This window comes from Wyeomyia smithii, chromosome 3 (assembly GCF_029784165.1).
Source record: "Wyeomyia smithii strain HCP4-BCI-WySm-NY-G18 chromosome 3, ASM2978416v1, whole genome shotgun sequence".
Lineage (NCBI taxonomy): Eukaryota > Metazoa > Arthropoda > Insecta > Diptera > Culicidae > Wyeomyia > Wyeomyia smithii.
In genome coordinates, this window is record NC_073696.1 from 222,585,279 (window position 1) to 222,599,287 (window position 14,009).

At 36.2% G+C, this 14,009-nt stretch overlaps 2 protein-coding genes across 12 annotated transcripts in view; one reads left to right on the forward strand and one right to left on the reverse strand.

Annotated features, from left to right (window-relative positions):
• LOC129726695 (60S ribosomal protein L36) overlaps positions 1-14,009 on the reverse strand; it is a 548,226-nt gene that overhangs the window by 390,580 nt on the left and 143,637 nt on the right. The gene's annotated exons all lie outside the window — the stretch shown is intronic.
• LOC129726683 (uncharacterized) overlaps positions 1-14,009 on the forward strand; it is a 446,412-nt gene that overhangs the window by 222,889 nt on the left and 209,514 nt on the right. For 8 of the 11 annotated variants that reach the window (XM_055683651.1, XM_055683660.1, XM_055683658.1 and 5 more), the window contains one exon: positions 10,339-10,699. In XM_055683651.1, coding sequence (XP_055539626.1) covers positions 10,556-10,699 — 144 coding nt within the window. In that variant the 5' untranslated portion in view covers positions 10,339-10,555. Of the gene's footprint in view, positions 1-5,128; positions 5,147-10,338; positions 10,700-14,009 lie in introns of those variants that run through there. The other 3 variants (XM_055683654.1, XM_055683661.1, XM_055683656.1) reach the window with 3 other exon arrangements.

Consider the following 14,009-nt stretch of genomic DNA (forward strand, 5'->3'; position numbering starts at 1 on the left):
GTTAAAGAAAGTTGAAAAAGAATTTTTACCTAAATTCATCGCTTCCGATCATCAAATTGATTAATTGCAATCGAGTGTACACTCAAACACATTGCTAGAAATACATTGATGACATAAATCAGACTGCTGTAATGCGAGTCAGCTTTATTGGCTAAAAAACAATTGTTTTTTTTCCAACGCAGGATTTACAAATATTATTAGTTTGTTTATTTGTTTCTGTACAATCGAAAGTCACTGAGCTAAAATGCTTTAAATTAAACAAAAAAATACATGCGCCCTACGAAAAAATAACACTTGACCCAAAAAGGTGAAAATTACTCAGTTGTTTAAGTTTAGTTTTATTCAAATTAGAAATGTTCGATTAATCAAAACAATAAATAACTGGAACTGAGGAGAATAGATTAAACAGTCTAGTTTTATATTTTCTCCCACATGAACATTTGCTAGAAAACAGAAGCACTCTCGGCTCTCCAAAGGATGCACATTTTCTATATTTTTATTTCTCCGTTCCTATCAAGATTATAATCCCAGTAATAAGTTCAAAGTATTGGTGTCAGCTTCAGAAACTCCTTTCATCGACGCCGGTCTGTTCCATTTCATATCCAGCGAAAAACATTCAAAGTGTCGGCTTATTGGTATTGCTACAAAATGGCAGCAAACACTGCTATCGCACATAAACACTCGTCTGAATTCCCACAGCTGGTCAGTGTTTTTTTTTTGTTTTACTACAGTAATCTCCACTACGCAAGGATTACTCACCCCGGAAGGCACGTAAAGTCAGCAGCATCCATGTTCAAACAACTCGTCGTGGCTCACTGTACCTGGTCCTGTTGGTTGGGTTCCTCCCTAACGAACGTAGTCCCGTCGTCGGTCGATTTTTTCGTATTTTATTTATATACAGGCTATCATCGTATTTCTGGTCATCTGACTGCATTTTTTTTGCTTGATTTAGGTCTTCTATGACAACATATTCCGACTCCCCTGTCGACCGTGACATAAGCTAGCCGGTTTGTTGTTACGATGCTGGTCAAAAAAAAAAAGCCGATCATATGAATAGAAGTCAATTCTTCCATTCGCTTTTATGGACAAAAGTCACTTCCTCTCCAAGCCCGTCACAGCTTGCCATTGTATATTTAACGTATATAAGGATGTGATTGGGATAAGTATGACCCAAGGGATAGCTCCCGGGAAGGGGCCAAGTCAAGCTGACGGGTGAAAGTTTTCTTTTCCAGCTTTTGAAGGCGTGTGCTGGTGGCTTTCGATGCGTGTTTGACGAACGGAACCGTATTACACAAGCGATAGGGTGACTCATTGTATGAGTGGTAAGAGACACTGAAATCGTGCTCATCGAAAGCGATTCGTCAAGTTTTGATTATGCAATTGAAGTGCAAGCACCATTAAACTCAAGTTTCAAAGTACTCGGGAACTCGGTCCGCAGCAGTTATGCGACAAGCAGTCGCCAGTCCCATAACTCGTGTGGGATTTGCTGTTGAGACCACTGAGGATGGATTTTTTCTTTGCCCGAAGGATTTTCTGCCATGAGAGAAAGCCACGTGGTAGACGATCAGAGTTATAGTAGGTACATCGTTTCTCTATCTGGCTTTTATGCCACTGGCATAACGGCAAATGATTCTTTATTTTACTGTGCATCGTTAGGTTTATTCTGTTCCAGGCAACAAGCGTCAGAAACTTATGTACCACGGCTCGAAATGATACATAATAGAGTTTTGTTTGTGCTTTTCGTTGTCTTCTCATGAAGGAAAGGAAAAACATCGGTACCGACCAGGAACCTAAAACATTATTAAGTAACTCAACAGAGAGCTGTAACATATGGATTGAGGATGCAAATACGAAAACAGCAGATTCGTAGTTTATTTCCATAGTGCTACATGAATATTTCATCAATACACAAACCGGAAGAACGCCACTCGCCGGTTCGTTGTTTGTCGTTCACCGAACCCGAAAACAGAAGGCAATTAGTGCTAGCTGTTTGTCACTTTTCACTCCAGCGACAGAGCATGGATCTAATCTATGTGTTGTTTGCGCACCTCCCTGATAAAATCGCAGCTTTTCCCACTCATTTCTCAGCAACAACGGCGGGGGCAACGCAGTCCCCCCAACCCCACAGTGAATCGCATCAGATTTCCATTAGGAAAAGTTATCAAATTAATCAAACCGAGCGCAGTGCTGGGAATTCATTGCTTTCATTTGCGCGGCAACGAGTTATGTGGCGAAATTAATCTTGCTGCTATGGCAAAAAAACCGCAGCGTAAAAAACAGAAGCCAAACTTGACGCCATAAATTTGATCCGCGCTCGGCGTGTAAATAAAACGCACACAAGTAGGGTGGTCGCTTGTATAATTAACCTTCGCTGGCAACTTTTAATGGATTTAGAAAACTTCGTCAAATTTGACAAGTTTGTTTCGATGGCGAAGCGATAATTTGACGTAAATAAATTGAGCGAGAATTATGAACAACCCTGAAAATAACACAAACACGTAGTGTTTCCTTACTCTCTCATCAAGCGTTACCAGCGCTTTGCGGTGGCTGGTGCTTCGGGTTATCTCTAAGAAAAGGGCATTATCGTAGACGTACGTTGCCAAGGGGAAGGTGGTATGATAAAAATATTTCTGATGATGTATTATGTTCTTGACCATGGAGGAAAATTTCTGACATAACGAAAAATAATCACTTGTTGGCTGAATGAAAATTGTCTAATGAGTAATGAGAATATTCTTCTAAAAGCACGTAATACAAAAAGTTGCTAAGAGCAAGTCAAAATAATAAATAAATAAAACTCAGAAAAGGGCAAAATGAATGATTTTTCAATTCTCTTTTTTTTTATTTTTATTTTTAATAAAAGCTGCGTTATAACTTCAAGTCTGTGTGAAGACAAAAATTTCAAAAAATCAACTCTCTTCTTAGCTTAAAATGTAGTGTTAATTTTATTTTTTTTCTGGTCAAGAATTTTTTTTTCCAGATGTTCATTTTTTACAAGTGGTCGTTGGTTTCCTACAACTCATTTTCGGACAGGTTTTTCTATGCAATTAACGGTTTCTGAGTTGCAATGCTTTGAAGAAAACCTATTGCAAAATGCTTACGTCCTTTTAGAAAGTTTCACTCAAGTCTACAAAATGTCTCAATCTGTGAAGATTACTCAGTTTGCTAAGCCTAAGTGCATAGTTTTATTCAAATAAAAAAAAACACGTTTAAATTTTTGCGTATGTACAAATCATTTGGGATGATTTAGGTCTCGTGTGTGACTACAAACTGAGAAGATGAGGTTTGAATAAATTATGCAGGAGAGCTTCCATCTTTCACTGTTTTTAGTTTCTATAAAAATTTCAATTTCTTAGCTGATTTATTGTTTTTCGAATATTGAAATATATATTCGATAGTTGCTTGAGATTCTCGTCGTTTTTTATATGCAGTTGATTTTTTGATTTATGCTTTTGGTGCCTCCTATGAAAATAGTTATATTGGCATACCTCGATTATACACACCCTCGATTATACGCAGCCTCGATTTTTACATATATTTTACCTCGATTTTATGCACACTTTTTTCAAATACATTTTTAATTATGTTTTTTGTTTGAATTGTGCATATTGCAAGATTATATGAATTAGGTATCGTTCACAAATAAGGGACTGTCCATATATCACGTGGAAACTTAGGGGAGAGGTAGAAAGATGTCCACGGTCCATGTAATTTGTCGAGAATTCATATGAAAGATCATCCACGGAGGTCTGAAATCACCCAACATATGTCCACAAATATGTCAGTTTTGTTACGCTGGGAATACGTTCCAAATGGGTATGGGACCGCGTGAAAAAGACTAAATTGAGTTGATAGTGGTCATTCTGAAGGCCAAAATACAATATTATAAATTTTCAGTGTTTACACCAAAAATTGTGAATTTATAAAAAAACTAATATATGATCACTTGTGTCCTAAAACGTAAAACGTGATTGGAATGAGGTTGATATCGTGTGCTGTCTTTGAGTTATGGAGAAATGCAACCCGTGTAAAAAACCTTACTTTTTATGGATAGTCCCTAATGAAAACTTGTTTGATTTGGAGTCGTTCAAAAACTAAGAGTATTTCAATAAAAAACGTCCCGATTTTGATACTTTTTCTCTACTGTCATTGGCTGAAGTATAGGTTTGTGCTACTAGTTTTCCGAATCACTTTGAAAATATTTGTAATCATCGAATAAATTAATCATTTTCACATACTAGTTAATGGTTAATTCGTTTGATGATTACAAACATTTTTAAAGCCAGATCGGTTTATTCGGTCGATAAAGTGTCTTCGGTAAAGTTATAGATATTAATATTATTTTTCCGAAAACGGTACACACCGTGAACAAAAAATTAACAAAATTAATTATATCAAAAAGCTCCATTATATATTTTATTTATAACAACTACCAAAACCCAGCTTAACATTTATGGTTTTTGATCATGGAGAAATGAAAAACAAGTAAGAAACAGAAAATTTAGATTTTCCATGAAGAGTAAACAATTTTGAAGCCAAAACGGTTTCTTTGACTGGTATATGGCAAAATTTACACCAGTAATTTTCATAATAAGATCACACCAAAAAATATACACAAAAAAAATAAAAAACAACACGAGCATATGATAATAACATAGAATAAATATCTTTTAAAACATACTCTTTGAAAACTGTTTTTTTTTCTACGAGAACTCCATTTTGCTAGTGAAACAATCATAGTTAACCAACCTTGGAGATATTAATTTAAAAATATTGGAGTTTAGGATTTTTTTTACAGTGTTTATTTTTTTTTAAAGGGCAAAATTAATATCTACAACTTTGCTGAAGATGGTTATCGATAAAACAAACCGTGTTGGCTCTGAAAACGGCTCTTGGCCTAGTCAATCCATGAATTAATTTTCGAGCAAGATAAATGAACGTTTTTCAATGAAAGTCGGCGTTAGTATGGGTAAAAATGTGTGGCCTACATACTCACACAGACACATATACACACGTACCCATATTCATTGTTTCAATTAATTTTTTTTCAGATATTCTGAGTGAGTTTCTTCCAATAAACGGCCCAGTAGGGAGCGTCTATCAATTACGTAACGCAAATGATTATCTTCTTCGACTCCCCTTCCCGGTAGGTAACTATTTATCCGATCTTAATCCTCTAGTGCCCAAATTAATTTCTAAACGGACTTCGATAAAATCATTATAAACCATTATAAACACTTTTTAAGTATTTATTAAAGCTTCTCGGAACTTCGACTAAAGCCCGCCAAATGGCGGCATTGGGCACTAGAGGGTTAAATTTTTTTTATATGGATTGTCAAACTTTCCAACCCCCTCTTTGGACGTTACGTAGTAATTGGATGTTCCATTACATGTTCATTTGCAATTTTCCGATTACGGAAATTATTTTTGGGTTATTAAAAATTTTGAAAATCTTGCTTCGATTTTACGCACAATTCGATTTTATGCACATTTCAACAACGAGAATGTGCGTAAAATCGAGGTATTCCTGTAGTTATTTATAATACAAACAATAGATTCACTTTTGAATGGACTGTTTTTTGCTTTTGGAAGAAAAAATTTATGTGGGAACTTGCAAAAACAACGTTTAGAAGATTTTAGAGCTAGTAATTGTGATCATTTTTTAATGCTTTTGCTTAACACACTTCAAACGTTCAAATAATCTTTAGAATTTTTCATAAACAATAATGTTAGAAGTTATTTATTGGAAATAAAACAGCGCGTTTTGCGTTTAGGAATTTACGCAGTTTCCAAGGAAACATCGAAGTATTACTTGTTTTTCAATGTGCTAAGTATCGCTACCAAGTTGATAGGGGAACCGCTCAATTATTCATCTCATTGAGCCGATATTCACGAAGAGCAATCAGGTTATCGAGAGAGTCACTCTCGTGAGTCTGCTTTGAATCTGGTGTTAGCAAAATGGAAAGAAAAAATCGAGGCTAAAGAAACTATTTTTGCGGTGTTTTTGGATCTAAAACGCGCTGTTGAAACAATTTCTAGGCCCTTATTGTTACAAACATTGGAGCGCTTTGGTATCGTAGGGACAGCTAACCAGAAATAGTTTGAGAGCTATTTGTGTGCTAGAGCTCAGAAGACTCGTTTTAATGATTCTGAATCGGATTCCATTGCTAATACACTTGGTGTACCGCAAGGAAGTGTTTTAGGGATTTTGTTCATTATTTATATTAATGACATGAAGCGAGTTTTACGGTTTTGCGATATCAATTTACTTGCTGGTGATACTGTTCTGTTCATTGCGGCTAAGAATCCTATTGACGTTGTGGCACTTTTAAATCAAGATTTACATTATCTGGCGAATTGGTTGAAATTTAAACAGCTTAAATTCAATATTAGTAAAACAAAGTACTTAATCATTTCTTCTGCCAACTCCAGACCAGACGTAAATTATGCAATTGATGGTGAGACGATTGATCGCGTAAACGAAATAAAGTATCTTGGAGTGATTATTGATGACAAATTAGAAGAAAATGGCAAAAAAATACGGTATTCTGTGCCGTTTGAAAAATGAATTGACTGTTAGTAGTAAGGCGTCGTACACAAATTACGTAACGCATGAAGGGGGAGGGCGGAGGGGGTTGAGTCTGCGTTACTTATTGTTACATAGGGGGGAGGGGGGGTAGTAGGGACAGTTACGTAACTACGATTTTGGCTCGAAATTGAAAATTTTGAGGGAGGTCAGGTTGTTCAGCGTTACGTAATTTGATGGGGGGGGGAGTCATATCGAACGTAACTTATCGTTACATAGGGGGGGAGGGGGTCTGAAATCTAGATTTTTTGCGTTACGTAATTTGTGTACGACGCCTAAAATAAGTCCTTATAAGTCAATCATTTCACCACATATAGAATTTTGCTCATCCATATTATTTCTTGCAAACAATACACAAATATTGAGACTGCAGCGCTTACAAAATAAAGTTATGCGAATAATATTGAGATGTAATAGATACACCTCCTCGAAATTTATGCTGGACGCATTGCAATGGCTTTCTGTGAAGCAAAGAGTATATTTGTTGACAATGGTGTTTCTATACAAAATTTTTAATAATATGTTGCCTCGATATTTGTGTAATCGAATTGATAGGGGAAGTGATTTTCATAGGTACAACACTAGAAACGCGGATGATGCTAGAACACCAAATTTTCTTTTTGGAAGATCACAGAACTCTCTGTTGTACAAAGGAATAAATTTTTTCAATTCAATGCCAAGACAGGTAAAACGAGCAGCAATAATGGCGGAGCTTAAAAGGCTTTGTATTTCATACATGAAGTCTGTTTTGTAGACAGATTATAAAGATTTTTTTGTAAATTAATGACGAAGATTGTAAAATTTATGTATTTTTTTTTTTAATTTATTGGGTAAACTAAGTTATTATGTTCACTGATGATGATGGATTTTTGTTTGTATTAGTTGTATGATATTTAATAGTAGAGTTTAAAAAAGAGTCGGTACACATGTTTGAGCCACGCGCACGTAGACTGACATAGAAAATCTGGATATTGAGTAAATAAGGATGAAACCCCTGAATTTGAAACAAAAAGCATATCGGCTTAGATAGTTGCTTTTTGGTATGAAACAGCATATATGCTGTTATTCTGATTTTTGATATTTATCTGTTTTCACGATTTTGAACTAGGGTTGGGAGAAAAAACTGAAAAGCTTGGGTTTGCCTGTGGACTGTAAAGCTCGTTATCGAGAACTATAGTATCACAGGATCTCGCTCGTAGTTTTGAATCGTTATCTAGAATCAGTTCTGATTAGTTAACACTCCTAAATGATCAAAACGTGTGAATGTTCCCTTCTGTCATAAATCTTTACATTTGAAAAATGATATTTAGCTCTTTGATTAGGAGTAATATTAATAAAGGGAAGATTCAGATTTTATTTTGGATTTGATGAGAAAAAATAGGAAAGTGGATTGTGAGATTACCATGAATAATAATATTTTTGTTATATTATTATATTGCTGCACGTAACAATTTTCTCGTCGCCCTTTTCATCCTCACTTGTGTTTCCGTGTTGTTTTATTAAATTCAAAACCATTTTCATCACCAACGAGTACGATATAATTCACATAGAATGGATATTAGCCAAATTGCACACCGTTTTGTCAATTGACCTTTCGATCATAATTGAAAAAACGGCTACTGTGTTAGAAATACGTGGCGGATGAAATTTTTCTACAGATTTCTCTGTGTCAACTCAACGGCAAGGTTCCAGCATATATGAATGGTGATATACTCAATAAAAAAGTTGTCATGAACAGTCAAAATATGATGTACCGACAAAAAACTATCAAATGCGTTTTTTTTCGATTTGATGCCTATGGCATATTAGCCAATTTTTGAATTATGGGCAGATCTCACGATGCCCCCATACACTGTTAAACATAAATGAATCACATTATCATGAATGAACGTAGCCACAGCCCGTCGTAGTAGGTTACCTAGATATCAGCTGCAGTTGTTTACGTGCAAAACAGGTAACCGAAGTAACCACTACAGTGCAGTAAATTTATATCAATTATGTCGGAATAATTCCACATTTTCAGTATAATATTTTCGTATTAACAGAAACTGATTTGGCAACTTTTGATTTTCTTCAAAGCAGTGAAAAGAGATGAAAATACATACAGTTGAAATTTAGGAATTGAAGAAATTCATCTTATATATTTCTACTAATTCAAGCTTGTTTATGGAAATTTGAGGTGAACATTTCAAAGATTAAAGTATTCCTAGTGTAGTGAGTGTTTTTGTTTAGTGATTAAAATAAAAAAAATGGTTCGCTAGTAATGAAAAAAACTTTGGTTGGCTGCTGAACGAGTCCCGTTGTAGCCGTACAGAACAATGCGCGGATTTTGTTTTCTGAGGTAGGTGATTGAATTGAATTAGTTTTCGAGTGCAGATGCCCGACTATAATATAAAATTTAGCGCTTTAGAGTGAGTTTTTGAGTATTCTATTTTATGAGAAATCTAAAGTGAACTAAGAAGAATCCATTCCATGGATTAAAAGATTGGTTTGAGAAGAAAATATGCGTTTTTTTCCCAATGAGATAAATATATGGGCTGAAATGAATAATGGAGCAGTTCCCCTATATTGCACCGCTTTTGCATGCAAGTAAGAAAAATCAACCAAACGTCATTGTTACCATGACAAGGAAATATTTCACTATCATGCTTTGTTTTTTTATTATTCGCAGAAAAATATCCGTCAGTCGCTGTAAAAATTCGTTCGTTCGATTTCCACCGTTTTAAATTTTCGGAAAATTTATCTCTCTGACTTTTGTTACGTGATATATAGTTTTGTAAGTTTGGTTTGTGTACTGTACCGTGGCATGACGCGACTAGTGATTGATGGAAAAAATACTACCCCGAAAATAGCCGGCTCCGGAAAGTTTGCGGATTAGTTGTGACGTTTCATTTTGATTTACCATTTTGTTTTTTACTTTCGCTTCACCAAAGGAACGGTGACGATCATTTGGTTGGTTTTGAAGCAAATTATTGCGTGAACGTCAATCTTTCGATATCTACTAAGAATATATACATTTAGCTTGATCCTGTTTAATGCAAACAAAGAATGAGTAAACAATAAAACAATTGTTGAAATAAAGGCGAGTTTTATAATTGCAGAACAGCAAATTGGATGAACAAATGTGCTCGTCCAGCTGAAAAATAATCTCAGATTGTAGGCCGATAAAATCTCCGGTGGGCTAATGCGATTGTTGGCACCTAGCAGCATGTAAGCTCGACATAATTGAATTACATGCTCACATGATTTTTCTATAATTTCATTTTTCCATTACAAGCACCACTGCAAAACATAACTTGCGTGCTAATTTGGCTTTGGTGAGGTATGCAGAAGCTTTAGTTTGCGTGATCCACAACTTCAAATGACAGCAGGAATGTGTTTTCGTTTGTGACATAAATTCAAAGTTCTTGAAAAAAATCGCCAGAATACTTGATGAGGACTAAGGGGACAATTAACTCTATTTTTTGTGAACCACCTGAACCTGATATATCTATCAGGTGACCAAAACCATTTTAGGAAATGTTACTAATCTAGAATCTTGTTTCATCACTTTCTTTGAGATTAAGTGCTATGGCATAATTGATAGCGTTTTCACCATGATGCTATCTATCACCGCCAATAAAATAGAGAGTAATTAATTCCATTACTTAGTATAATCAATAATTGACCAGCCTCATATAGCAAATTAACATCAATTACCCTTTCATGCCTTCACTCTAGCTATTATTTTTTCTTGAATTATTTAATTTCAGAGCGCAAATACTTGGCAAGCGTCCACCAACGGAGGTCCTGAAAATTGCGACTGCTAGGGAAGCGCCTTTCGGGAATGTTGAATAATAGTGTGTGTCGTCGTGACACGTGTAGTGCATCAATTGCTGTTTCCAGAGCATCCCCGAAAAAGGGCCACATCGCACCGGCCGCCAGCCAAAGTGAGTGAAGTCTCGCCGCAGCGGAAATCATTGATCAACGATGAAACTTAGTGTCAGTGCCTATCGAGCCCATGCATCAGCACACAAGAAAATTCTCTCCAGCAGCACCTACCAGACGCAATTCAACTACGGAAGCACATTGGCCGCTTGCAGTTCAACACCAACATCTTCGGGCCTGTTTTCAGTGAGTACCAAGCCAAGAGTTCATGTACGAAAAGCGAACATTACTGCATAGAAATTGTTTTTCCTCCCTTACGCGTGCTTTAATATTTTATCGAGTGTGCTTTAGCGTTTGTCCTGCCGCAAAGTATTCGTTTTGTGCCCCAATGATCTCAGTGTTTTGTTCCTTTCTGTAATTTTTGCTAAAATGACAACTGATATCGAGAAAAATTTTACGCATTGGGATTTGGCTTCGTAAGGTTAAAAAATATGCTCTCATAGTTCATAACTTATAACAGGTAATTATATTTTTAAGTAAGTTTTGCCCCAGCAAATGCACCTCTCAGTTGTATGAAATTGGTCATGGCAGTAGATCCCATAATATAGCATATCCAATGTACAGTCACTTGGGGTCGTTCCTGAACCACGTTCATATTTTGGCCTTTTTTTAACTCCCCTCTCATGTGTAGCTGATTGTGGACTTTTGGACGATAAAACTGAGTTAGAGAAGATCACGCACATTTGCACAACTGCGTTAGAGAAGAACACGCACATTTGCTTTTTTGCAAACGGATGTAAGCCTTTGTTGAAAAACACAGACTCATCGAATTGGCAACCAAGAGGATTTTAAGTTTCGGATATACTATTTTCTTCCTTCTCAAGATTTGTGCTTCCTTAACATCGTCTTGTTAACCCCAGAAAGGACCCATGCATTTGTTTCTAATGATTTGGCAATCATCATCTGGCAATTGTGGTCGCAGCGTAATAGACCTTTGCCCCGAATTCTTTCAACCTCACTTTTTGACAGATAATGGCAACCTTGTTCAACTTTACGAACTAATTTCATTTTTTGTCATATTGACTTACATTTTAAGTTTAGTAAAGCGTAAATTTTTTCTAATTCTAGTCACACCTTCTATTCCCGTTCATCTTCGCATTCCCGCGAAACTACATACATTGCCCGCTTTACTAAACTTAAAATGTAAGTCAATATGACAAAAAATGAAATTAGTTTGTAAAGTGAAATTAGCACAACGGAGCTCTTCCGTGATACGCCTTCCATGGGAGTTGGCTACCAACTGACGTGTCTCATCGCTTGCGCCGCTGTAGATATAATAAGTCATTATACATAGTGTGCGTAAAAAGACCACTCTCTCAGTTGACAGAAATAAACTTCCACAGGGCAGTGTGTGCAGTTTCATCGCGGCGTGCTGAGATGCGGGAACACAATAGTAGAGGGTAATTCGACATTGGTCTCAGGAAGAGTTACCCTTACCCAGTAGTTTAATTGGCCAAAACACCTTGCCGGAGACAACGGAGATTGCGGGTTCGAGTCCCGTCTGGACGAGGGAAATTTTTTTCTAATTCTAGTAACACCTTCTATTTCCGTTCATCTTCGCATTCCTGCGAAACTACATACATTGCCCGCTTTACTAAACTTAACCTTGTTCAAGTTTGGATTTGTGCTTTTTTCTGGAGGAGTATTCGTATGCGTAGTGGCAATTTATAATTGTTTTAAGAAATCACACAACATTTAATTGGCATTTTGAACACAATCGAATTGATGAGCTGAAATCGAGAACGAAACATCATCCCCCGAAGGTGAACAAAGGAATCAGTATCTATAAAACTCAGATGCGTGCCGTCTCCGTGCGATGGTCTGAAGTTTTTTATTTCCAAATGATAAACAGTAAAATGAGCTAGTAAACAAAATAGTGGCGTTTCCAATTGGGTTCTAAAGACCATGTACGGTTAATGGACGAAAAACTGTTTTTCATTCTTCTTTTAAAAACCGAAGGACAACGATAAACATTTTTTAAAGATCATGTTTTGATCAGAAAATTGCACTCTTTTAGTTGATATATGGAAATCAGGAAACCATGTAAAACTTTTAAACCCAATTGGACATCTGGGACGCTATAAACCATCGCACCAAATCTTTTTAACCTAACTTTTTTGACAGACAGTCGTCATTTTGTATGCGTTTTGGACTTGTGTTTTTTTCTGGTAGAGCAACCCCATTCGTAGTGGAAATTCTACTCAATTTATGATTATTCTTGGTGTACTGGCACACACAACATTTAAAGGGCATTTTGGTCACTATTGAAATGTTTTGTTAAAATCGAGACCAAAACTGCATAGGCCGAAGATAAAGTTACGAGTATCTGTCAAACTCAGCTCCGTGACGTCACCATGCGATGGCCTATGGGAGAGATTCTGCAAATGTGTGGTGTAAGTAAAGGGAACTGAAATGAACCCGAACGTTGCACCAATCCTGCTTTCCACGAGCGGTAACGGCGGATAGTGCACGCAGCCCATTTTGACGTCGACTGTAGGTCAGGTAATCTCTAATCGCAGTAACAGGGCAGAAAATATAACAACGATGTAACGTAGCATAGTAACTTCAACAAACAATGGGCGTTTTGTTATTTAAGTTTTGTCGTGCGCATGCGCGTCTCAAAATAAACAGAATTGTTTATTTAAGTTCCTATGATACGTTGCAACATTTTTATGTTTTCACTCCATTGCACAGTGGTCTAAACTCGAAAAATCGTGACCGTTTCAGATTTGACTTAAAATATTGATTTTATGTACCCAGTGTCTTCAACAAGTTTATTCCATATAACAAGGCCACGTGAACAACAAAATATGGCTATTTTCAGCAAAAAACTAGAAATATCTTTACAACAAATGAAAATATCAAACCAATATATTCTACAAAAATACGAGGTTTAGCAGAACGAACAAAATCTTAGAACATCTTGAATTGTTTCGACATCTACAGAAAAAGTTATGGACAAAAAACTAATTTTGAGTAGTGTTCCTCGTAAAACTCTATTTCGTCATATCAGACGTACAGATAGAAGAATACAGCGTTCAGCAATTCTTTTTTTTATAGATTTTCTTTTTATAGATTTTACAACTTTGCTGAAGAAAGCAATCTAGTAGTTTGAAAATTAGAAAAAATAGTTTTTATATCTAACTACTAGGAGGATTGATCAAAAAACCCAAAAAGCCAAAAGAAAGGCCTCGTTTTATGGAATAAAGTTGCTAAAGACACTGGGTACATAAAATCAATATTTCACAGTCAAATCTAAAACGATCACGATTTTGTGAGTTTAGACCACTGTGCATTGCTGCGATCGAAAATTACCTAACCAACAGTAGACTTCAAAATGGGCTACGTGCACTATCCGCCATTATCGCTAGATATAAATGCAGCGAGTGTAGTCCCTCTAACACAAGCATTGCGGCTCTTGGCTGTATATACCTCGGAGAACCATATACAAGCGCGTAGCTGTAATTTACAGGGTGTTCAATAAGTTCAAAAATAC